This window comes from Rhinichthys klamathensis, unplaced genomic scaffold, assembly GCF_029890125.1.
Source record: "Rhinichthys klamathensis goyatoka isolate OS25496 unplaced genomic scaffold, OSU_Roscu_1.1 h1tg000232l_1, whole genome shotgun sequence".
NCBI lineage: Eukaryota > Metazoa > Chordata > Actinopteri > Cypriniformes > Leuciscidae > Rhinichthys > Rhinichthys klamathensis.
The window spans coordinates 1210258-1237683 of NW_026606756.1; the positions used below are offsets into that span (position 1 = coordinate 1210258).

At 41.3% G+C, this 27426-nt stretch overlaps 2 protein-coding genes across 2 annotated transcripts in view; one reads left to right on the forward strand and one right to left on the reverse strand.

Annotated features, from left to right (window-relative positions):
• Positions 1–8785: 8785 nt before the first annotated feature.
• Positions 8786–10706, forward strand: ddx28 (DEAD (Asp-Glu-Ala-Asp) box polypeptide 28). Its single transcript, XM_056265443.1, has one exon. It carries the CDS (start codon positions 8918–8920, stop codon positions 10610–10612), a length of 1695 nt encoding a protein of 564 aa, XP_056121418.1. The 5' UTR covers positions 8786–8917; the 3' UTR covers positions 10613–10706.
• Positions 10707–14168: 3462 nt separating this feature from the next.
• galr1b (galanin receptor 1b) overlaps positions 14169–27426 on the reverse strand; it is a 106834-nt gene continuing 93576 nt past the window's right edge. The window contains exon 3 of the mRNA XM_056265444.1: positions 14169–14896. Within this exon, the coding sequence (XP_056121419.1) occupies positions 14576–14896 (321 nt within the window). The 3' untranslated portion in view covers positions 14169–14575. The remainder of the gene's footprint in view (positions 14897–27426) is intronic.

Below are 27426 nucleotides of genomic sequence, written 5' to 3' on the forward strand. Positions count from 1 at the left end.
TACTTAAACAATGCCCAAGTATGACTCAGTTTAAAAAGTGCTGTAAAAATAAGGTATTTGCAAGGTATAGAGAGGAAGAAGGTTATTAGTTAGGTGACAGTTTATTTATATGTTTTTCATTTTTTATTTATATATAGTTTTTTTCTTCTTTTTTTTTAATGCAATTTATTATTTATGATGTATATAAACATAGGTAAATATGTATGTTGTTTTTTGTTTTTTTGGTGTGTAGAGACAAATAGATCAAGATGTTCGGTCAACCGGTTAATTAGTTAATTAATTATTAAAAAGTAGTGGAGATGGGGTAGGATTGAATAAGCTTATGCTTCTTCCTACTCCTTTTCGGACATGTATAAGTTAAAATAGTTTTTTATGTTATTAAATTATTATTATTGTTTTTTTTAATCATTTTTACTATGATTGTGTTTTTTTTTTTGTTGTTTGTAGTTTTTAAAAAAAAAATATATATATATATATTTTTTTTACATGTTCGAAATAAAAGCTTTTCATTCATTCATTCATTCATTCATTCATTATGTGTTTGTTTCTTATTTCAATATCTGTCCACACATCTAATATAAACAATTGAGGACATAGTGAAATATGAGTATCCAAAACTGTGCAAATATGTTCTTGAACTTTTTTCCAGAAATCTTGAATTTTTGTACAAGACCACAGAGCATGAGTTAAATCTCCATCACCAGTTTTACACCTCCAGCAATATGGTGTTTCTTTTAACCCAAGTCTATAAGGAGTCCAGTAAAAACGGTGCACAATCTTAAACTGTATAAGGCGTATCTTTGCATCCCTAGATGCCGTTTTAACATTCTTTCTGCCAGGCTGTTATTGAAAATAAAAAAACATTCTTAAGTGACTTGTCTGTAAATAGAGGCTAAATCAAATCAAATTGTGCTGTCAGTATTCTGTAACAGAACAGGTCAGACTAAATCATTTTCCGTTTTAAAATAAAGTTTTATCTCAGGTAAACAACATACAGCTATTTGTCTCTTTGCCATAACAGTCTGACATCTGCAGGAAGATGGCCCTGCAATGCAATACATATTCAAAATAATTTTCCAGACCTGACAAACAACACTGCCATTACTGAGACCAATAGAATCTGATGTCTTGGCCATAAATACAAGAAAAACACATTAGAGAGAAAATCTGGTAAACATTAGAGGTAAAAAAAAATATATATATATATACTAAACCGACATTCAAATTTTGGGTACGGCATTTGTCTTTTCTAAAATATATTTTTGAAGAGACTGCTGCAGATTGCAATAATTCACTTCTTCATTTCTGAAGTGCACTTTTTCCTCTGCCTGTCAATTACACTAAGTGAAAACAGAGGGCCCGTACCTAAAAGAAGCTGTTTTGTTTGTGCAGATGTAAAGAAAAGAATAAAGGTGGCATGGCTCTTATAATTATGCTTTTTGAAATGCTATTTAATATTCATGAAAGAAAGAAAGAAAATCTACATTTAAACTTTGCTGAATCTTGTGAGAAAATTTTGAACTGCTATATCCAAGCCATTTTTTATAACTTAACATTTAAATGAACTTAGATTAAATTGAATGCAAAAAGAAAATTATCAGCTAATGATCCAGATATGGGTTTGACTAAGCAGCAGACACAGACAGTCAATTAGGGCTGCAACAACTAATCGCTAAAATCGATTATTATCGAAAATGAAAAAAATTCCAATTCTTGTTAATCCAAGTTGCGTCTGCGCACTGTGCTCGGAAACGATCAGCCAGTCACGTAGCTTTACGGTAGTGAATAACACATTTCTTTGGACAAAACGCATATGGAAAATAGTGGAGAACACAGAGTGAGCAGTTACGGGGAAAGGTGCATGACCCAAGTTGAATTGTTAAAAAAACATTTTTTAATGTATAATAAAAAAATTTATACGATTAATCGAAAAAATCAACAGATTAATAGATTATCAAAATAATCATTAGTTGCAGCCCATCATGTCAAGAACTTCAAAATGCTTCCCTGTCCCTTAATTAATATCATTACAAGCAAAGACAAAACCTCAATAGTGTTTCTTCTAACAAAAAGGCTATGACAACTCCTGATGTGAGTATTAGGAAGCCACGTGTGTCCATTTCTCTCTCTCTCTCTCTCTCTCTCTCTCTCTCTCTCTCTCTCTCTCTCTCTCTCTCTCTCTCTCTCTCTCTCTCTCTCTCTCTCTCTCACACACACACACACACACACACAGAGAGAGAGAGAGAGAGAGAGAGAGAGAGAGAGAGAGAGAGAGAGATGGACATACTTGGCTTTCTACTCACACCAGGAGTTGTTGATCTCCCTTTGCAGCTGAAGTTCTGTGATTATGTAAATGTAGGTCAGTGGCAGCACACCTCTGTAGTTTCGGGCTGGAGTGGAGATTAATGAAGTTGCCGGAGGTCCAAAACTAATTTTGGGTAAACTGTTGTTGATTTCATTTTCATATTTTGTGGGGGAAGAAATTCTACCTGTCATTTGTGTTATAGTCATAGTCATGCAGCGCTCAATTTAAAACTGACATGATTCATATGTTCATGTCAGTTAAATCAGATAAATAAAATTAATATTCAAAACCCCCCTTGTAAAGTTTATCAGATTATTAAAAGAATTTGAAATTTACACAATCAATCAATCAATGTCCAAGAAAAAAAAAGAACAGTTATGCACTGTTAAATCTTTTATTTGAATCTCTCACAGCAGCTCGTTCATGAGCCGTTGCCGTTGATAAAAGGAGTGAGCAAGTGTTCAGCGTGTGCAAAGACTCCATCCATGCATTTAGGTTTAGATGCAAACAACATCTTTCCTTATTTTTGTGACAATGAATAAACATAGCCTCAAATCCACTTTCTATGGCTTCTCATTCCTTGTTCCTTGCACGTTACCCTAGCCTGGGAAAACCCAGACAACTTCCAGCAAATTTAGATTTGCTCTGAAAGTTAGTCTGGCAAAGAGCTCATTCAAGCTCATTTCCAATCCGCCGAAATCGAGGCACCAATCAGAAACGTTGGGGCGGGCTTCACACGATGACAACAGCCCTGGGATTTTGAAGCAGATTTTGTAGCCTACATTACAACGATGGATGCCGCGTCGAACATCACTCGTTCGAATCAGCTATAGCGTCTGTTTTAAGCGATTTGAACGTTTCCTTTTTGTTAAAAACCGAGCAAAGAACAACACTCTGAGATGTTTCTGCCGCTCTGCATACGCCATCTCCTTCATCGCTCTGATTGGTTTTAGGTCTATCCGCGACGTCCGTTGGTGACGCCCCTCTGGAAATGATTTGTCTATGACGCTTTGCCAGACCATAACTCAGTTACAACTGAGAATGGTCTGGTTTTAACCAGGCTAACGTTACCCTTTACCACGTTCAAAAACTGTGCTTCCCCATTACCAATGCGCACCCTTCTTGTTACCCTGGCGCTCTTATTATAATTCGTCACAACGCCACTCAGTGGACAAAAGTTGGATTTAGAAAATGTATTTAATTTAGTAAAATATTACATTTTAAAGTTACATTAGATTTAAATATGATGCATATTATCTCTAATATCCCTCTTGTCCTTTGTGTTCATCACCTGCCACATTAAGGCACATTTTGACAGGATGTAAGGTGGCTCTTAGCCAAGGTCGGTTTACTTGGCGCTATGACCAAGTACTGCGATGTTTGGCTTTAGCATTGGAAGGCAAGCATGACATGACCAATAAGTTGCCACCTGTTCTAGCAAAACATTACACACAGGAGACCATATTCCTCCGCCCAGGCGAGCAACCACCAAGAAAAGGTGTTAAAGCCAATCCTCGCCTGGCCTGGACAACCTCAAGCTGCTAGGGACTGGAAAATGCTGGCTGATCTTGATCAATGGCTTATTTTTCCACCTGAGATTGCCACTAACCTCCGACCAGATATTGTTTTGTGGTCTGGATCAGCACGCATTGTTCAACTGATAGAGTTAACAGTGCCATGGGAGGATGCTGTAGATGAGGCATATGAGAGGAAGAAACTGCGGTATGCTCATCTGGCCACTGAAGCAGAACAGCGAGGATGGAGAGTCCAGGTTTATCCAGTGGAAGTGGGCTGTCGAGGATTTGTGGCACACTCTACAACCCGGTTCCTCAGAGATGTCGGATTCAGCGGCCAATAGTTGCGTCGCACAGTAAAGAACTTATCTGAAGCAGCAGAAAGGAGCAGCAGCTGGCTGTGGTTGAGACGGAAAGATTCTGGCTGGCTGGGTACAGGCTGCCACGCTACGGTTTCGTAGAATTCTTGAAAAACTCGAAGAGTCTGTTGGTTTATTTGTATAGTTTGCATAGTAATTATAACGTTTCTGTGTATATTGCGTGAATGAGGGTTGGTGTTTGGGCAGATATTGTGTTTTGCGGTAGGTAGTATGCCATACGGAACCGTTGCCACTGAAACTGCATTAACGCACCAGTGGGGCTCGACAGCCTTAGTCAAACAGGTTGGCGCGTATGGTTGGGTTGCGGAGAGATTGTGAGATTGTGGTTAGGTCACATGTGAACTACGAGGAAGGAGCAACCTCAGCAGCAGGAGGGATGTAAAGGTCAGTAAGCTGGGCTGAGTTGAGTGGGGGACGGAGGGGGGTGACTCTGGGACGCCAGAGTCACTGTCGAGCCCTCTTGAGGTGTCGTGGGCTAGTCGACGAAACACTGAGGACGGAAGGTGCCCACTTGAAGACCCTAGAGATGTCCCCTACTCGGCTCAATCCAGATGGTTGTCGTGCTGGTCCACTGGGGAGACCACACTGTGGTTGCAGCCGTTGTGTGTACTGACGCGCCAAGTACACTGCAGCCGTTAATGCCGGACAGAAGGGGAGTCACACCACCACATGGAAGGAAGCGTAAATGGATGGAGAAGCATAGTTTACTGTAAAGCTACATCTTAGTTTGTGCTTATCTTGGCGAAAGCCGAGTACAAATCAGCATGAAGTTTTAACATCTACTCTCGTGTAATGGAAATCTAAAACGTGATCAGAATTTATAAGGATATTGCATTTATTTATATATATATACTGTATATATACATATACACTAGGGGTGGAACGGTACATGTATTAGTATTGAACCGAAACGGTACGGGCGTCACGGTTCGGTGCACGAATTTACACGGAGAATACACGGTATAAAAATAAATAAAACTCGCGTGCAAATTAATTAATGTAATGCGGAACTACTGTTAGATACGCCGGTTCTTTAGGGACACATAATCTGTAGCATCGGCTTAGCTCTGAACGCGCGTTCACTTCAAACGTTGGCTTTATACGCGCGTCCTATTCGCTTTGGACTAGCGTCAAACTAGACGCGAATTTGAAGCTCTATTCGCGTTTGGTGTGACCGCATAATGAACAGGCTGCGATGTCAAGATTGCAATGCTGGAGTGTGTGTGTGTGCGTGTGTGTGTGCGCAGAGGCACGGCCGCGATCGAACTTTGTGTGTGTGTGTGTGTGTGTGTGTGTGAGAGAGAGAGAGAGAGAGAGAGAGAGAGAGAGAGAGAGAGAGAGAGAGAGAGGCGCGGGCGCGATATAGGCGCGAGATCGAACAGTGGAAACATAAAAAAACATACTCGGTCATTTTGTTCATACAGATCATTAAACCTGCAAAGTGTTTACTTATATTTGTGTACACTCGCAATAAAACACAACATTGTGCTTTTGTCACACTGTAAACTCTTGTCAAACTGTAACCTACAACTGTCACCCAACCAAAATCACACACACACACTGTTTTAAAAGTAAAACATATTTATCCAACTCCATTTCAAAACAGTCTGTGGGTCCCATCATCTTTTGGACATTCATCATATTGCATTGGTTTTCATTTCTTGTCCTCGGAGCACTAATCTTACACATTCTACATTGATTAAAAAAGAAAATCGAATGTGTTTTTAATGGTAGTATTATTTTATACATAAATCAATTATTTATAATTCAGATGAGAATAATGTTACATTGTTAATTAATAATGTTAATTAAAATTAAGGAAAACAAATATATTGATCTGAAATATAGCAAATTAATTTTAAATTAATTCAGGTACAATTACCAAACATATCGCAAGGTCTTTTTGTTTTTTTATTAATTTAATTAATAAACTAATTATATAAAACTATTGTCAGTGCACTACAAATAAACTGGTTCTATGCCTTTATTAATAAAACTTATTTAAAAAATACGATGCCTTCTGCATTTTTGTTTTGCTTTTCCCTCCATTGTACCGAAATCGTACCGAACCGTGATGTCTGAACCGAGGTATGAACCGAACCGTGACTTCTGTGTACCGTTCCACCCCTAATATACACACACACACATATATATATATATATATATATATATATATGTATTAATATGTATCATTATCTAGCATGTGTAGGGCCCAAGTGTGCCGCACAAGTCCTGAAAAGTGAAGCCAAAACGTTTCGATCGCCCCCAGGGGGCTGGTCTAAGTATATGTCATAAACCCTGCCCTCTCCATGCAATCTAGTGGGACGTGAGACAAACTAAACAATAAAATTGCACTTCAAATATTTTTTTTTTCAAAAGGTTTTTGTCATTTTAGGTAGTTTTTATTATCATGCTGGTGAAAGTTTTTAAACAAGTTTCAAGTTTCAAATAAGTCTGGTTTTAGTTAGTTATTTGATGCTATAAAAACAGGAGTGTGATGTCATGATTGACAGCTGTGATTGACAGCACCAAATTACTTTTTTGGGGGGGATTTTGGGGAGGAGATTGGAGCTTTGACTTTAATTTCTACATTTTTATAACTGTTTATTTCACAACAACATAATGAATTGTTCACACCAACGAACTGAGCTCCCTTTGGCCACTTTTTGCGCTTGAATTTTCAAATTAGCAAGGCGTGACGATGCAGCACTGTCCTATCAACTTTCCTGAGAGTTGTTCACGTTGATGTTGTTACAACATTGCATTGTTCTTCACGAAAATGTTGATGGCCAACTGGCGATTGACACTGTTTCATATAGGCCTACTGCCAACAGCGCCAATTAATTTAAGGTCTTGTATGTAGGGGGAAGTCAGCAAAAGTGGGACATTATTGCTAAAACAGGACAAATAAGCTTTTTGGTGTAGTAGGCTAGTCATGCCCTCAACCAAACAGTTGACCGCACCCATGACTTCCATAGTATTTTTTGACCTAAAATGGAAGTCAATGGGTACCGTGAACTGTCTGGTTACCAACCTTCTTTAAAATATCTTTTTTTTTTGTTCAACAGAAGAAAAAAAAACGAATTTATCGGTCATATATCGGCCGATTCCGATACCGGTTGCCGATTTTTTTCTTGGTTTAAACTGTTTTATTTGTTGTTAAAAAAAAAAAAACATGCCATTTGAAATTAGTGGCAAACACTGGATTTAATCATGATCCAAACAGAGATGCTAAACACATGCAGCATGAGCAGTTTTTAATACATTTCTTTTATTATTATTGTAGTTTCAATATTTAAAGCAAAAACAGAATGGTCTGACTTTAGCTTTGTGGAATATGCTACACAAAACGTACAGTCTGCACATAACAAAAACAGCAGACGGGCTGAATTTAAAATGCATTCACTCTCTAACTTAGTTGGCGGCGCTTATGGAGAGCAGCGACATAGCGTTGCCTTGGTTCCCGATCAGCTGAGGTAAGCTAGACTAGAGGAAAAGGAAATCCTGGAGAGTTGAATTAAAAAAAAAAGAATAAAGAAAATGTCATCGAAACTTATATTTAGAGATTTTAAAATAGATAAGAAATATATTCAATATTTATATTTAGGGCTGTCAAATGATTAATCACGATTAATCACATCCCAAATAAGTTTTTTTTACATAATATATGTGGGTGCACTATGTATAATTATTTTGTATATATATAAATACACACACATGCATGTATAGTTAAGAAAAAAATATTATTTATATATAAAATATTTATATTTATATATAATATAAATTATATATAAATCTGTATATACATGAAAATATTTCTTAAATATATACAAGCATGTGTGTGTATTTATATATATAAAATAATTATACACAGTGCACCCACATATATTATGTAAAAAAAACTTTTATTTTGGATGTGATTAATCATGATTAATCATTTGACAGCCCTATTTATATTTTTTCTTCCAATATCGAGCATCAAGAACAGTGAGCTTGCTGTGCCTGTTACAGTATTTGATGTGCTTTCCCTAACCAATTTTTTTTTTTTTTGCCGGATTGATTGCCAGTTGTATCAGTTTACTACAAATACAATGGTTAAACTATAGTGTAGCAAAACCATGGTTTATTTGTGGATACATGGTTGAACCACAATAACCATGTTTTTTTGTTTTTGTTTTATTTGTAAAACCATGGCACATTTTCGTAATCTTTGCGCTTGTCTTGAGCGTGTCCCATCTCCGGCCATGTGTTAACGAATATTTCCACACAATCGCATAAAGAACATTAGTTTTGCACTCTAAAAGATTATTTTATGCTTCCACTATGTCTTAATCTTAATCACTCCCTGTCCATGTTCTATTCTAGACAATGTTTGAAAATGAAATAAATCGCTTCCTGTATTCCTTTATACAAAATCGCTTTAGATAAAATGGTCTGTTCAATAAATAAATGTAAATAAATGGCAGAAATAGCTAGAGTAGTACGCGGTTCTGAATTCAACAATGGGCATTTCACATTTGATCAATGGGGCTTTAATTTTGACATGAGCCTACTGTGTTTGTAAACGTCATCATCCTGTGCCCGGACGAACTAAGCGCATCGGTGCATGTGAGATCCATGTTTTTTCCGCATTTGTCACATTAAAAGGTTCTTTTCTAATTCGTTTGTGTAGTAAACAGGACATACGATATTCATTTTCGTTTGTACTCGTATCCACAATGCAGGCAGTGAGGTTCGGACGCTGTGCCTTTCAAATTTCCAAACTCTCGCAGGCAACACGCTATTCTTTTAGTTCGCAGCCTGGCAGGGGACAGACCGTGTCCATTAGTGCGGGTCTACGCAGAATGACAACAACTAGCTCACAGCCTGTTGTGATCCGCATCCCGAGACCCATGCAAGAACATATGGAGAACGTCAAACAGATGCAAAGCAAGAAGTTTGACAGGCTGCCAACAGTCAAGCCGGGCAGACTATTGATCACGAGCAAGAACCCGCAGCTAAACCAGTCTGTAGGCTATACACTTGGAAAATTTGAACAACCTGTTCTGACATCAAAGGGATGGAAGAGTAACAAAACGTTAGGGGATTACTTCTCCATAAATAGCATGCAGAGTGCTCCACCATCCATGCTCAAGCAGAAGAACAAGGGTAATGACACAGCTTCCACCACTAAAAAGACATTTAATTGCTTTCACATTTGTCCAGAACTGGTCGAGACTTTACACAGTCAGAATATAATTCACCCCACCACAGTGCAGATGCAAACCATTCCCAAAATACTAAAAGGATGCAATATTCTCTGCGCTGCAGAGACAGGAAGTGGAAAAACACTCGCTTACCTCCTTCCCATCATCCACAGGCTGCAGGAGGAGCCGTTCACAGACTCCGATAGAAACATTCGCGCTGTGGTCGTTGTTCCATCACGGGAACTAGCAGAACAAGTGACATCTGTAGCTCGATCAATGAGCCAACGGTTTGGAATAGTGGTCAAAGTCGCAGGAGGTGGGAGAGGTGTGGGAAACATCAAAGCGGCGTTCACTCATGGTCAGCCAGATGTTTTAGTGGCCACACCTGGCGCTCTGCTAAAGGCTCTCCAGAAGCGGTTCATCAGCTTGAGCGAACTAAACTTCCTAGTCATCGATGAAGCCGATACTATGTTTGACGTCAGTTTTGCGGGCTTGCTTGAGGATATTTTTTCGCATACCCAGGTGGCGTCCAGACTCTCAGAGACAGTTGGGCTTGATCATAAAGCTCAGCTGGTTGTGGTGGGAGCCACGTTTCCGGGTGGTGTAGGAGAGGTGCTCAGCATGGTGACTAACCTGGCCAGCATGGTGACCGTTAAAAGCCGGATGCTACATCATCTCATGCCGCATGTAAAACAGATGTTTCTCAGGATCAAAGGGGCAGACAAGATTCTAGAGCTTCATCAAGCTTTGAAGAAGGTTGAACTGGAGCATAAAGGGGTTCTGGTGTTCTGTAACTCGGCTTCCACTGTCAACTGGCTGGGCTATTCGCTGGAGGAGATGGGTGTTCGTCATATGAGGCTCCAGGGAGAGATGCCTGCAACCATGAGAGAGGGAATTTTCAGGAACTTTCAAAGAGGGAGTGTTGATGTTCTAATATGCACTGACATTGCTTCAAGAGGTTTGGACACACAGAGGGTTGGACTTATTGTCAATTATGACTTCCCAGAGACCCACACAGATTACATCCACCGGGCAGGGCGCGTGGGTAGAGCAGGTGGCTCTGGCGGAGGGGAGGTGCTAAGCTTCGTTACTCACCTGTGGGATGTGGAACTTGTGCAGAGAATAGAGACAGCAGCCAGGAGGAGAACATCTTTACCAGGGATGGAGTCAGAAATTCAGAAACCCAGCAATAAAACTGATGTTAAAGAAATGGAGAAAACCAAATAGGTGGTTAAAGTATGATCTACAAATCAGCCTTATTAAAAATGTCAAATGTTTATTTTATATTTGTTGTTTGAACCTTTAAAATAAACATGTTAAACGAACGTTTTGTCCTAAAGCTTCTGTACACATTTGTATTAGACATCTTAAGGGCTAGTTCACCCCAAAATCTAAATTCTGTCATCATTTAAATCATGTCTGAAAGCGCATATCTTAGTAAGTAATTCATACTCTAGGAAGAACACCAGAACCCCTTTATTCTTCATTTTGGTCTTACTTTGGAGCTGTTAAAAAATATGTTTTATATAGTTTGAATGTGTATTAGGCCGTGAGACAGAGGGTTGATTGGTACCATTTTGAGGGATTAAACCGCATGGTGATTTTTGTGTAGGTATATGACCCTGTATTTGAAAAATGTGTGATAGCATTAGATTCAAGGTAGCTTTTGGTTACGGAGGACGATTTTCAAACATATGTCAAGAAAAAGGATAAATGAATTTACCTTTAAATAAATTTTAAATTGTATAAATTTTTATTATAAAAAAATATTATTTTTTTTAAATACATTTTTTAAATTATAAAAGGATACATTTTTCTCTCTTGTAGTCACTGAACACCTTACCTTGAGGTAGGATGATATAAGTGTTGATTTCTAATGAAAGCTACCATGGATCGGATGCTATCACACATTTTCCAACACTAGAGATGTGTACCTTCATGAAAATCAAAAATAAATTTAATCCCTCAAAATGGTACCGGTTGCCCAAATTTGCGGTCCCGTCTTATGGCCTATATAGTATGTACGTATTCCACACATACTACATTTGTCATGTTGTTATTGTCATGTCACCTACAGTGTCAGTTGCATAGCTTGACTGGCTTCACTGCTATTCATGATGCTATTCACTGTAATTCCTCTCCCGTGGCCTTATGGGATAGTAAAGTGTTCATCAGATGCTCACTTCAGAATCTCGCCAGAAGTATAGGTCATCTGGGAAGTTTTCTATGGATACTGTAAATTCAGACATACTCTTTTCACATACTATATAGGATGTATGCATTTGCAGCCTTACCCTCACGTTATTCCAAACCTGTATGACTTTCTTGCTTCTGTGGAACACAAAAGATATTCTCAAAAATATTTTGTCCAAACAATGAAAATCAGTTCAGTGCAATTTTGGATCCCATTGACTTTCATTTGCTCAAGAACAATCTGTGATTTACAGAAGAAAGAAAATAATAATTAAGTGTTTCTTTGTGTATTTGTTTTATTGAGCCTTAATAGCACTAAACATTTATGATCATTTTGGCCTAAAACTTGTTTACATTTAGACTGAATGTTTTTCATTTGAAAATGTTTGCAGTGAACTCTCACTGTTTTGTGAGGTATTTGACACTGAACAATAAATTGTACAACAAACAGACTAATTTAAGGAAGCTGTAAGTGGTGCTAAGACAAAAACACATTTACATAGCAAGGTTGTCAGTTTTCCTGTTTTATTGGTTGATGTGATGTTGGTTTATTTGCGTTGTTATTTCAGTGCTGCTAATGCTGCATCCTTTGCCTAATGGGAATGAATGTGATAGAGAGGTCTGAAAGTGAGGCTTCATGCTTCACTTCCAACTGTTTATCACGGCACAACAGGAGGGTTGCCATGAGATAAATTTGAACTTTGCAGCAGTGTTATTGAGAAGAGGGTCTTTCATAACATTGATTAGAGACGACGTAAACAGGGAGCTGTGAAGAAAAAGCAACCTGGTCAAGCAGAACTACCCTCTTATGAAGTAAATGTACACTTTCTTGTTTTTTCAAGTCCATTTTGTGAGATTCATGCTTTAATGTATGAAAGACAGACAAACCATCATGCAAATGCCCTTGATATGCATAATGTTATTGACTGTAGAGTACAGCAACATTTTGGCTTTGAAATGCAACAAATACTTTTGGGTTAAATTGTGCACTCCTCTTAAAGGTTCATTTGGTTCATCAGAAATGCAGAAGGAAATAATTTTAGTGAAAGGATGTTTAGGCTATATGTGGATGTTTGTCTGCTTTTTTAACATTAGAGATATTTGGTGTGAAATGTATAGAGAATGAGGTTGCATATCTATAACTGTTAATGACCCAAATTATGTTCCAGGCACAAGAAAAAATTATCATGCTTTATTTCAACTCTAATAATTAGAAATTTATATTTGTTGATTCAAGTTTATTTCAAGAAAACTTCATATAGAAGAAATTGGAAATTCAGGTTGCTAGCAATGCTAAGATATTTGATAACTTTTGTCTAAAAACAATTTGACTCAATTTTAGTGACTGGACAAAAGTATAGAATTACTAATGAAATAATGGTCACTGTGTGCTAGTGATACAGCACTCAAAGATTAATTTAGCAGCATATAATCTAATTATGATTTTAAAAAAGAGAAAAGAAAAGTGACGTGCTTTGACACTGACAATGTCTGAAAGGGTTAACTTTGTTATTAATGGTTTGTCTGAGCATGATTTAGCATCACCAGATTCTGAATATTTTCCCTGACTACTCACCTGGGAGTTCTCCCAGTGGAAAACATTTTTTATCATCGTGCACTGCCAGACCTATATAGTGCTGACACTATGTGAAATGCAGCACTGTTTATAAACGCATTCAATATACATGATATTCTTTTAAAGAAATAAAATAACAGAAATTTACCAGTCTGTACTTTGACATGATCATTCCAAAGTTATGTGAACTGTGCAAAAAAAGAAAAGAAAAAGAAAAGAAAAAAAGTGTAATTTTTAGGGTTACCTTCAGCACTATGTTATCATTTGCAGTACTATTATATCACATTATAGAGAGAGCTGCATTGTAATGAAGATGTATTCCACAAGGATTAAAGGCATGAGTGATGGTAGGATTTTATGCAATCATATTCACCTGACAGGAACCTGACCTGTTGGAAAATGTGCCATCCTTTTTTCGTCATCAGGGAAGTTCCTAAGTTTTGAGACACTCTTGACTCGTTCCTGATTCTAAAAAAAAAGTGTTTATAAGAGCTTTTGTCCTGATATCTCACAGAGAGCCGTGAGTAATAGACTGGTAAGACACACACACACACAAAAGTTTCCACTGATCTTTTGTTTAGGACAATCACCAGTCTATGTCAAACAGTTAACCATAAGCATTAGGCTACAGATAGACATCCTTTTTAAACAAGAACCCACTCTAACTTACTCTTAAAGGACCAGAAAACCTAAACATACATTTTATTGTCCATTGAATTAGATATTTTTTTTATTTGAATTATTAAGGGGGAAACCTTCAATAATATTTTCTTTTTATAATGGATATATACGTAACCAGAAGACTGGACATAATACACTGAAACAAACATCACCGAATATATAATTACAGCATACAAGTAAATATTGAGGTTTATGGCATGTTTATACTGAGACTGAAAGTGTTTGTTGAATACAACATAAACACTAAAAAGGAGTTCAGACAGCACAATTCATTCACAAACACAGCCTTTTACGAATCACTTCTTTTAGAATAACTTCTTTTCCCTGTCTTTTCACACATTCAAAAGAATCACTTCTTTTAGAGTGAATCTTTCAAACATATTCAAAAACTATCATATAATAATTATATTTTTAAATGAACACTTATGTTTGAGTTATTTTCAATAACATTAAATACACATTAAACAATGAACATACAAAATGTAATAAAACAACATTTCAATGACAAACACTATTTACACTTAAATAGTTCACACTTTTTTTTCCTAAGCAAATGCCTTTGGTATACATGGATTGAGATATTATAGGATTTTTAATTCTCAAGGTAGCTTTTTCTTTTTTACTATCCATGTTATTCAAACCTTCTTGAATGTGAGTCATACACTATGCTATGATCCAGAAACAACACAAATGTTTGCCCAATTTTTTAAACAGTGCTGATATCTCCAAAATGTTTTGAGTCACATGTTAGTAGTGGAATGTGTCATGGAGAAGTTCTCCATGCGAATGCGCACCACTTTCTCCACAGGCGGAGGGGAGTAAAAAAAAAAACGGCAAGTGAAGACCTGCTTGCAGGCTTTTCTGAAGTTTTCCGAGAGGAAAGCGTAAAGAATGGGGTTGACACAGGAGTTTCCATAGGCCAGGCAGTGAGAGATGATGCGAAACGCAAAGGAAGCATCATTCAAGGGAAACTGGCCGAACTCCACCCACATAGCAATAATGTGGTGCGGCATCCAGCAGATGAGGAACGCAGCGACAACCAACAACACCGTCTGAGCCGTCTAGGGAACACAGAAAGAGAGAGAAAATTTGGTTGGTTAATCATACTGCCAGATGATCTGATTTTTTCTCAGGTATAAAGAAACGTACTGGTTACTAACGTAACCTCGGTTCTCTCTAGAACGAGTATTGCGTAAGTTTAGCTTACGCTACGGGAAAGATTCATCTTCTCGAGATATTGAAGCCAAAAATTATCCTTAATTTTGTATATGTTGTCAACGCAGTGCAGCAGCTAGCAGACCTAGAGCGGGCATTCTAGCGCGCTCATAGGCTGCTCTGCGGGAACTGCACAGCCTACCAGTGAGCCCGACGTGACGTCACGTCCAATCCTAGCCCGCCAGAATGGGCGTTGCTTAGCGTATATAAGCGGGGCTCGGAGGCTGATTCTCTGGTTTTCGTCGACTGAAGCGAAATAGCGCTTGTGGCGTTTAGCACGGCAGGTTAAGCAATACTCGTTCCCTCTTCTAGAGAGAACCGAGGTTACGTTAGTAACCAGTACATTCTCTTACGAGAGGTTCTCTCGTATTGCGTAAGTTTAGCTTACGCTACGGGAACCCATTGTCCACGCCGTGCGCGCCCGCATCCGCCTCATGAGTCACAACACTTCTGTGAACCCAGAAAGTGGGAATAACACGCATGTACATAAGCGCGAGCATAAGCGCGAGTACCATGAAGCGCATAAGCGCGTGTAAACAAGCACTGACAGGCAATACAGAGCGGCCGCGTGTGGCTGGTGTATAGGCATATAGCACATAACCTGAAACAGTGCAGCTCAACCAGAAGAGCTGAATTCATGTGAGGGTAGTCTGCGCATGATAATATCTGGACAGGGCTAACCTCTCACTTAAACAGACAGCAGTTTCGCCTGCAGGGCGGGAACTTCTAGGTTATAAAACCTGACAAAGGTGGACGGAGAGGACCAGCCCGCCGCCACACATATGTCTTGAATGGAAATTCCACTTGACCATGCCCACGACGAGGCCACGCCTCTAGTGGAATGAGCCCTGATGCCCAAGGGGCACTGCAGACCTTTTGCCGTGTAAGTGGCTGCGATTGCGTCTATTATCCACCTAGACAGGCTCTGTTTCGAGGCGGCGAGACCTTTAGTGCGCCCACCAAACGAAACAAACAGCTGCTCAGAGCACCTGAATGGGGCGGAGGAGATTAACATCACTTTCACTATCGGATGCTGGCAGAGCCGATAGAAAAATGACCTGTGCTCTGAATGGGGTGCCAACCACTTTGGGAACGTAACCATGTCTAGGCTTGAGGATGACTTTTGAGTCATTCGGGCCAAACTGAAGACACGACGCGCTTACAGATAGCCCGTGTAAATCCCCCACGCGTTTGACTGATGACAGTGCGATCAGAAAAACAGCTTTGAGCGACAGGTATTTCAGGTCCGCTGTGTCCAGGGGTTCAAAGGGGAATGCTTTCAGGGCCTCTAGGACCAGTGAAAGGTCCCACATAGGAACCGAGGGGGGGCGCGGGGGGTTCATCCTTCTGGCTCCTCTGAGGAAGCGGATGATAAGCTTGTTTCTGCCTATCGACTGGCCGTGCATTGATTCAGAGAATGCTAGGACAGCCGCCACATAGACTTTGAGCGTGGAGGGGGATCTGCCCCTATCCAACAGCTCTTGAAGGAAACTGAGCAGCCGTGGGACCCCACACGTTCGCGGATCTAGGTTTTTGTTAGTGCACCACTTAGAGAACACAGACCATTTGGACACGGAGAGCCTTCTGGTAGAAGGTGCTCTAGACTGCGAGATTGTGTTCATTACTGCGTCTGGCAGGGCGATGGATACCCGTTGATCACCCACACGTGTAGCGACCAGCGGGACCAGAGAGGTCTGCTCTCAGCGGGACAGGCCATGGGGCTGTCTGTGACAGCCGCATTAGCTCTGGAAACCAAGTCTGGTTCTCCCATCGCGGGGCTATGAGGAGCACTGAATGGCGCGTTTCCCTGATTCTCTTGATCACCTGTGGTAACAGAGATACCGGAGGAAATGCATACAACGGGCGGCTGGGCCACGTCCGGGCCAGCGCGTCCCTGTCCTTTGAAAAGAACGTTGGGCAATGAGCATTGTCTTGTGACGCAAAAAGGTCGACTTCCGACTTGGCCGAAAAGGCGCCATAATAACTGGACTGTTTGGGGGTGCAGGGACCATTCTCCCGGGGGAACGTTGTCCCTGGACAGTCTGTCTGGGCCGTCGTTCAGGTGACCCGGCACATGTGCAGCTGTCAGTGAGCGCAGATGGTGCTGAGACCAAACGAGGAGGCGTTCCGCCAGATTGCAGAGGTTCCTGGATCTGACGCCGCCCTGGCGATTTAAATAGGACACCACAGACATGTTGTCCGAGCGGACTAGAACATGGTGGTCCTATATGAGCGGGAGGAAGCGTTTCAGCGCGTTCTCGACCGCTATCATTTCCAGACAGTTTATATGGAAGAGTTTTTCCCGGTCTGACCACAGGCCGAAGACTGGTCTGCCCTCGAGGATGGCGCCCCAACCTGAGTTGGACGCGTCCGTCGAGATGACCTTCCTGTATGAGACCGCCCCCATAGTCACTCCCCTCTGGTACCAGTCGGCCGCTGACCAGGGCTGCAGAGCTGTGACACAGCTGAGTCACTCTGATCCGCTCGCGACCCGACTTCCAAGCTCGGTGTGGCACATGCGCAGCCAGCCAGTGTTGTAGCGGGCGCATGCGCAGTAAACCTAGCTGGAGTACCGCCAAGGCTGAAGCCATCAAGCCTAGCATCCTCTGGAATTTTTTCAGAGGGGAAACGCTGCCCGCCGTGAATGACATGGCCAGTTGCCGGACGCAGCGCGCGCGCTGTGTAGACAGGCGAGCCGTCATGGTCACTGAGTCCAATTCTATTCCTAAAAAGGAAATTGACTGACTGGGCAGTAATGTGCTCTTGGTCCAGTTGACCGTGAGACCTAGGCATTTCAGATGGCTGAGAAGCGCAGTTCTGTGAGATAATAGCTCTGTCTCTGACTGTGCTAGAATCAACCAATCGTCCAGATAGTTCAAAATTCGCACGCCCTGAGTTCTCAAGGGGGCGAGAGCTGCGTCCATGCACTTCGTGAATGTACGGGGTGCTAAGGACAGGCCGAACAGCAGGACGGTGTATTGATAAACCCGATCGAAGGCGAATCTCAAGAATGGCCTGTGATGGGGTATTATCTGAATCTGGAAATAGGCATCTTTCAGATCGAGAGATATAAACCAGTCCCCCTGGCGAATGTGCGCGAGGAGTTGTCTGGTTGTAAGCATTCTGAACGGTCTTTTCATAAGAGCTTTGTTCACATGCCTCAAATCCAGTATGGGTCTGAGTCCCCCGTCCTTCTTGGGCACGAGAAAATAACGGCTGTAAAAGCCTGACTCGCTCAGAGAAGGCGGTACCGGTTCTATGGCCCCTTTGCACAGCAGTTTTGTTATTTCCGAGCGAAGTAGGTGTGCTACTTCTGCTTTCACTGTCGTCGCGGTCCGCGCTCGAAAGCGAGGGGGACGGCGAAGAGACCGGAGCGTGAGAGAGGGGCGTCGAGGAAAACGGATTGCTCAGACTCTCTCATGTCAGCCAGCGTCAGCCAAAGGTGCCTCTCAGTTACAGTTAACGAGGCCATGCATCTCCCCAGGGCCTGGGCCGCAGACTTAGTAGCGCGAAGAGAGAGATCCGTCGCGCTCCTCAGGTCCGTAACGGCAGCTGGGTCCCGGCCTTTCTCGTCCCACTCACGGAGGAGATCGGCTTGGAGAATTTGCAGAACAGCCATTGAGTGCAGGGCGGAAGCTGCTTGTCCGGCGGCAGCGTATGCGCGACCGACAAGGGCAGATGTGGTCCTTCAGGCTTTAGATGGCAGGGCAGACTTTGAGCGCCATCTCGCGGAGGGCGGGCAAAGGTGCGCTGCGACAGCTACCTCGACCTTAGGAATAGAGCTGTATCCCTTTTTGGCGGCGCCGTCCACTTGGGAGAGCGACGCGGAGACAGAGGAATGAAGCCTCGCGGACAAAGGGGCATTCCACGATTTAGCCAGTTCCGAGTGCAGCTCAGGGAGGAAGGGCGCGGGCCTGGAAGCGGGCACTTGACGGCGGCGAATCTGAAGAAAGCAGCCATCAAGCCTGTTGGGGGCGGGCTCCTGAGGCAGTGACCACTCGAGCCCGAGGCGGTCGACGGCCTGCGAAAGGAGGCGCATCAGTTCGGCTTCCACTCCGGCACGTGTTCTCCCAGACTCCTGAATAGAAGAGGAGGCGGAGCGATGAGAGCTCGACCACTCCTCGCTATCCGAAGCTAGGATGGAACAGCTATCTCCTGCGGCGGGTCCATCCGCGTCGTCCTCAGACTCGACGGCAGGGCGGGCCGTAGCTGGCGGCTGCGCGTCGGTGAGAAGAGGCGGGGAGGGCATCGGCGAGGCTCGAGGGAGGGACTCCGGCGAGCGCTCCGGCGGCGGCGGCAGGCTCCGGCGGCCTTTGAGAACGACGCTTCTTTTTCCTGCGCGGTCCAGCAAAGGGTGGAGAGATAGCTTCGTCCTGGAAGGGTTCGAGTCGAGCCCGCAGGGTCGACATCGGAAGCTCCTCACAGTGCTCACATCCTCCCGAAGAGAGGGCAAGAGCAGCATGTTCCTGGCCCAGGCAGAGAGCGCATATAACGTGGCGGTCTCCGACGCTGAGCGGGGCTCTGCACGAGCCGCAAGTGGAGCGAGTCATCTTTAAAAAGACGCTCGTGCTCTTTTAGATGCTCGGTTGCAATAAGAAAAGGATACGACGCCGGATAGCGTAGCTCGCTTTGGAAGGCTGAAGGTGGCGAAGACGGCCAGCTTCCTCAGTCACTGTCCTAGCTGGCTTGTCGCTGTTTCAACGGCGGCGGCGGCTTCTCAAGGTCCAGCGATGCATGCAGCTTCGATGAAGAGATGAAAATCAGAGAATCAGCCGCCGAGCCCCGCTTATATACGCTAAGCCACGCCCATTCTGGCGGGCTAGGACGCGCCGTGACGTCACGTCGGGCTCACTGGTAGGCTGTGCAGTTCCCGCAGAGCAGCCTATGAGCGCGCTAGAATGCCCGCTCTAGGTCTGCCCGCTCTAGGTCTGCTAGCTGCTGCACTGCGTTGACAACATATACAAAATTAAGGATAATTTTTGGCTTCAATATCTTGAGAAGATGAATCTTTCCCGTAGCGTAAGCTAAACTTACGCAATACGAGAGAACCTCTCGTAAGAGAACAAACTTTCTTTAAATAATTGACAGAGTTTTTAAAGGTGTTAGCACTTGTGAAAGTTATTCTGTAAAAGGTGCTGGTCTTTTTTAATAGATGACAGAATTATTGAGGCTCAACAGAGCGTATGATTCAGACTCTGCTGTAACCGTAACTGAGACAAGCATCTGTGTACAGTATGTGGGCAGGGAATCAAAGGCTGGACGGGACATTGAAGAAAGGCAATAGTGCAAGACTGTGGTAGCAGGTGGCATGGGTCTAGTTTTCACTGAATTGAAAGTGGAGGCCGAAGTGGGACGAGTGTGGCATATTCTTCCTTGTTTCTCAACCTGGAGCCAAACTGTTCTCAAGGCAGATGACACCCAGTGAACCTTTTGTAGGCTTGATAATGCGTACCTCATCCTGCGACAGATGAAGAAACGCATCCTTTGAGTGGGCAGATGAAGCTCCACACCAAAAGATGATTGATGAGAGCAGAATGAACTCAATTATGAAACTGAAATTAGCAGTAATGTGTATAGAGGCAAGAGATGCATCCTCTAATGGATGTTATGTAGCTGCTCTGTTCAAAATCTATACAATAAATGGTGCCTGGCAATATGAATGATGCTGGAAGAGAGGCTGGAACTGGAAGGGACACCAATTTTCAAAATTTTCTTTTTATAATCACTTCCACAAGTTTATACAGCAGGTTGTTTTTGCCACACCAGGAAAGCAGATATTCAACCTTCCTCCAATATATGAACTCATTAGCAGAGATAAGACCAGTCTATAGTTGGCACTGGCCATGTGGAGAGCATCTGCCTAACAGAAATCACAGCCCACACATTATGATTTGCTTAAGGTTAACTATTGTTTGTAATAGAATAATTCTGAGTCAAGCAACAATACCAAAGATAGGATAAACATATGCCAATATAGATTATATCCAGTATATTTGGCAGATTTTAAAATATTCCAGACACTTCCAGGGGTAGAACATCAAAATGAAACAAATACACAAAGTGCTTTAAAAAGATCTGGATATTTGAAACTAGGGATGCACCAATACTGGTGTCGGGCCGATACTTGTGCTTGTGTACTCATTCAAATGCTCTGATACCAACAACCAGTGTTGTGCAAGTTACTTCCAAACTGTAATACATTATATATTACTTACTGTTATTTAAAAGTAATTCATTACCTTACAATATTACTGTCTCAGAATTGTAATGCGTTACATTACTCCTGTATTACTTTTGAGTTACTTTCACCAAAATAACTATAAATGACTAGGGCTGTAACGATATGCGATATGAAACCGAAATCGCGACACTCAGATCCACGAACCTGCAGAATCGCGACACACCCCTTCCAACTCCCAGCGTTATCCATACCGTCCAGCAGGGGCGTCACTAGGATTTTCATTTTGGGGGGCTAAGCCCCCAATATGATTTTTAAACAAATTATAAAAAAAGGTAACACTTTAGTTTAGGATCTAAAGATCACTATTAACCATTTTCATTACGATGCAAAGGCACGGTTTTATAATAACTGTGGTCCCAAATGTGAGGCAGGGCAAATTGGGGGGTTCGGGGTCTCCCCGAGAAAATTTTGATTTCTCTGATCTACATAATGTGGATTTTAAGATGTTCTGAAGGCCAAAAAACTTGGATAGTGGGCAGCTGACAATTTTTCTCTAATCATCAGCAGCATCACTTTTTTTCTCTTTGTTTTTCTCTTGCCCTGTCTCTTCCCCTCCTAAAGCTGAGCTTTGACTGATATAGGCTTTTCATTTTTGTCTGTCAGTGAAGAAAGTAAACATAGGGTCAACTGATAGGTTGATTTTGCCTATGAATCATTTTCTCAGACGCGTTTATTTACTGAAAGCTACTAAAGGTAATTAAGTTTATTAAACGCATTCACAATATGTAGGCTACACATTTATTATTGATCTTATGCCTAATACAGGGCCGTAGACAGGGCTTTATAATCACAGAGGTCCTAAATTTGAGATTGGTAGGGGGTTCAAATTTTTTATTTCTGATATGTGCATTTCAAGACGTTTGAAGACCAAAAAAAAAGTATAAGAAATAGCTTTAAAACCATGTCAGTGGGCAGATTATTTGTCAATACCTCCTCTCTTCTCATCTCCATCACTCTTCCTTTTTTTCTCAGTCTCTTCCTCCCTTTCTCTTCCCCTCCTAAAGCTGAGCTTTTTTAATTTACTAAAGGCTACAATTTGTATTATATTCTCAATATGTACACATTCATTATTAATCTTGTGCCTAACATGATGAAAACGGCTTTGTTAATGTTTCTTGTAAACTAATTATTACATTACATGAGTTACATGAGTGTATAGGCCTATTTTCAGTTCAAAATGGCGAAATTAGACAAAACTATATTAGTTTGCCTGATTATTTTTTGTCATTCGTTTAACATTTATGACCTAAAAAAAGTAAAATATGAAATGTTAAGTTTAGCTACTTACATCTTATCTCGCACTTGACCGTACGCGTCGAGTCCATAGACTGTAAAAATGGTCGTGTCGCACTGTTAAAATTCGCGCTCAGCAGCGTCTGTGAACATAAAGCCCGCCTACTTTGATTTGATTGGTCGTCTCTGACATTGACGAGCAGTGACAGACCAATGAGGCTCAGATGAACACACAAATGAACACACACACCCTGTCCTCTGTTTCTGACGTGCTCTCAAGGGGGTAATCCATCGACCGGAAGTTGAAGCCGGCCGGGTGCCGCCATGTTGTAGCAGAACTTCACTTGCGTTAGCATTTCCATTGACTCCCATTCATTTTTGCGTCACTTTGACAGCGAATAACTTTACATCTGAGGCGTTTAAAGACTCCATTTGTCCATTATTTATTTCTAAAGAAACACGACAATGTATAAAGGGCTCCATTACCTTCTATGTTACACTATGGCCCCGTAGAAACAGATTTAGTAAAAATAGGCTAACGATTGCGTCATAACCACTCGACTCTCTGTCGCGCTGTACAGAAGTTACCGTACAGACAGGAGGAGAAGCTCGCAGGCAATCGGGGGGACGTCCCGTCAAGGGAGAAGCCCATAGATAATGAGTCCATAAAAGCAACGGAATTCTTACTCCTGCTCACTCACGCCAAAGAACTCTTTGCTCAAGTTCCCCGTCTCTGCAAGATTAACGTTGGCAGTTTTCACGCACAGCTACTAGAAGATTAACGTCTGTCAGACAGGTTGCTCACGTCATCAAGCTTAGTTTGAGTCGGTCTGAGTCTGCGCGTCAGGAACGGAAGTTCTCAAAAATCGCTAAAAGTGGGCTTCAACTGTCTCAACTGAGTTCCAATGAGATCGCTCTGTCCATTTCTTTTACTGTCTATGCGTGCTCTCTGCACGGCGCAGCTGTGGATTGAGAACGTGCTGAATCTGATTATAACAAGACTGAAGCGAACACGAATTTGTGTAGCCTACATTAATCTCACATTTTTAGGGGGGCTTGGCAGAAGTTTAGGGGGGCTGAAGCCCCCCTAAAAAGGGCCTAGTGACGCCCCTGCCGTCCAGATCCAATGCTACCACATCTTTAAATTACTATTAGTATTATTTGAAGTTAACTTCACAATATAAAATACGTAGACCTACACCACAAAACTAGTTGAGGATAAATTATTTAAAATTTGGGAATTCCAGCGTTATGGACATGACATTTGCAGTCAAAACTTGAAATATAAATTCTCAGAAAATGCATTAATACCAAAATATTGAAACGTCTGTTTATCCAAGGCTCCTCCCTGAAAGGAGTCCAGACATTAGAAAAATATCAGTCTACACATGCGTTTTATATTTAATATTAGGGAAATAAGCAGTCATGCGTGACAAAAAAAATCTTTAACTTTTAGGAGGCAACGATTTTTTGTTGTTGTTGTAATTCAGTGAATTACACTGCGCAAATCGGATGAAGAAGGGTTGGCTCTCCACAGAACATAAAATATTCATTTTATTTTATTTTCGTGTTCGCATTTATGAGGAAAAAACAATGTTACAGACGTGACAGTTCTCCATTACGGACGCGACCGCTGAAGCGGCACTAAAAGACTGCTTCAAAACTTTCACAGAGACCTTACACAGAAGACACAATTATTCGACATAATAATTCGTTTTGTATTAATTGTATCTTAATTTTAATCAATGTTTCATCAACCAATTACTTGGATTTAAATAAGAAGTAGGCTAAATATAGCAGACAATTATAGATAGGCCTAATCACGACACGGAGGTGAACTGGATCGAGCGCGTCTCATAAATGAACCGAAACTCAGCGTATAAGGTAGCCTATTCACGGACCTGAAAAATATATCTATATTGAAATGTCTACTTGTAAACAGAACAATTCAAAACAAAATAAAACAGACTCTGCTTATGAAATGAAATGTGCATTTCTCTCTGGTGCATTCACTAGCTGTGAAGATCGCGAGTCAGCATCGTCAACTTCATCTTGACTTTATTAATAAACAATTAAAATGTCTCCTTGCTATATTTGACATATTCATAATCATTGCTTTTGCCGGTTCTTTGTGACAGCTTTTAGGTGCTTTATCGGCAGCGCCGCCGCCCTTACATGAACGCGTCACCACCGCATCAAAAACATGATTGCGTGATGAAAACATGAAAAATACCACATAAACATAGCCTAACTGTTTAGAAAGGAAACACAGAACGAATAGCCTAATGCGCATACGTCCATCTCGCGAATGTATAGTCTTCTTCATGCCATCTTCACCATTAACCGCTTTTCCACTGGCCAGCGCGAGCACAGAGGCCGAAATCATAGGCTACTTCACGGCACTCCTGTAAAAAATAAATCGCTATACAAATATATCAGACGCTGCCATTTAGTCTTTATTTACAGACTTGGACACCACACGCGGCTATTGACTGACCACGAACAGGTAATTTAGCCTACTTGCATTTTTCATCCGTTAATGTCTCGCGGTCTTGCTGTTTTTTGTTGTTGTTTTTTTTTGTTTTACAATTAAAACTAAAAGTCTGTTGTAACGCAAGCCTTACTGAACATGTACCGAGTAAAATATACTGAAAATTGATTAGTAATGCCTTACACTACTGCGTTACAGCAAAAAGTAATATATTACTGTAATGCATTACCCTTTGTAACGCGTTACTCCCAACACTGCCAACAACCGATACCCCACAGTTACCGATACCAGTACAGTGCTTGTGACAGAGAAACACTGACAACAGAGCAAGAAGAGAGCAGAATGGATATATGAGAGAAGGATGTCTATGTATCGAATTAATAGATTGTTAAACAAATTAAATATTTACACATAGATTGAGAACGCAGCAGCACAGACGCACAAGCTTATCAAGCGCACATACCTTTTTCACAGACATCGCTGGAAAGTTTGTAGTTCGGTTGGACATGTCAATAGCAAAGAAGGTAAAACGAGGCACATATAATGTTAACTGACGTAAAGAGAGAGAGAGCGCATGCATCTTTTGCATGCTCTCAATTGCTGATCGCTCACTCAGCACGTGTCATTTGCGCATGTGTCATAGATGTTTACAGGACAAGACATTTACTGTGCGTTAACATCCGAAGCGAGTGCCCAGAAAGCCACGTCTCCAGACAGTGCTTGAATACTAAATTGAGCTCTTTCACATCTTCTTGCGCTTGAACTGACGAATTCACACAAAATAATTTAAAAACATGTCTTTGCGAGTATCCTAGTAAACAAAGTTGGTTATGTCTATGTGAACACAAACAGTTGAGAAATAAAATGCATGTGTAACAGTATAGCCTATTGGATCCGTGCATTCGGTCTTTAAAGGGACAGCAGCTTAATAAACCTGCTGCTGTGTTTTTAATGTTATTTAAACAACAAAGGATAAAGAAATTACTCACTGCTCTTCAATGAATTACTCAATAAATTTGATAAAGATTTAAATATAAAAATATTCTATATTTATTTTTACAGTGAAGACAGTGCAGTGTTATTTTACATTTTGATTACTTTTAAATTGACATTAATTAGGCTAGTAGTTTTTGCTGTAGTATTAAAAAATTGTGATATTTCACTGGTATCTAAAATACTGGTATCACAGCATTGAGCCCTGCTGAAACAGTTCTAAATTTGTGCTGTGCTATTAAATGAAAGATAAAATATGATAAAGAAATAGAATGTAGAGCCCTGCGCAGGACTGTTTTCTTAATCCCGCTAAATTTCTGACCTTTACCGGCCACTCCCGCAACGTGTGTTTTGCACTCCCGCCAGCACCCGCAAACATTCTGTTACACCTTGTGAAAATTGTGAAAAAATTTTACGAAACATTACAGAAAGATTATGGCTATGCAAAGCGTTCAGAATAACAGATATAAAACATTGCGTTTAAATAAACTGACCATAAGATAAAGTAATGCTAGCACCACAAATGACAAACCGAAGTCAGCTTTTTATTGGCCTTATAAAACTCTATAATAATAATAATAATAATATATTTTATTTGTAAAGCACTTTTCATAGTTGAAAACAATCCCAAAGTGCTACAGACTAACAAAGTTAAAAAACAGGAAAATAAAATAAAATGAAATTAGTTTAATGAAAATGCTTGCTTAAAAAGTAAGGTTTTTAGTCATTTCTTAAAAGAGCCTATGGCTTGAGGAGCCCTTAAATTTTCTGGAAGGGAATTCCAAAGACGCGGTGCGACTGAGCAGAAGGCTCGATCCCCCATAGTGCGGAGCTTAGTTCTGGGTGGTTGAAGAAGGGCTTTGTTTCCAGAGCGGAGATTGCGTGAAGAGTTTTGTTTTGTGAGTAGTTCCTTTAAATAGGGTGGTGCGTTGCCGTGGATGCTTGGATGGGTAAGTAGGATGATTTTATAGTTAATCCTGTATGAGAAAGGAAGCCAGTGGAGAGAGTGAAGGATGGGAGTGATATGGTCATATTTTCTTATCCTCATTAGGATCCTTGCAGCACTGTTCTGAATGTATTGTAGTTTTTGAAGGCTTTTTCCAGGAATCCCAAAGAGGAGAGAGTTGCTGTAGTCCAGCCTCGAAGATACAAAGGCATGGACAAGTTTTTCAGCATCTGACAGACCAAGTGTGGGACGTTTAGCAATGTTCCTGAGGTGATAGAAGGAGGTCTTACACAGATGTTTTATGTAGGCGTCAAATGTGAGTTGAGCATCAAATCTTACGCCCAGGTTGGTGACTGTTGATGATAGTGGAATGTTTTGACCAGAGAAGGTAATGTGGGTTATGGGTGATGACTGGACCTGATGTGGTGTACCAACTAAAATAGTTTCTGTTTTGGAGCTATTTAGCTGTATG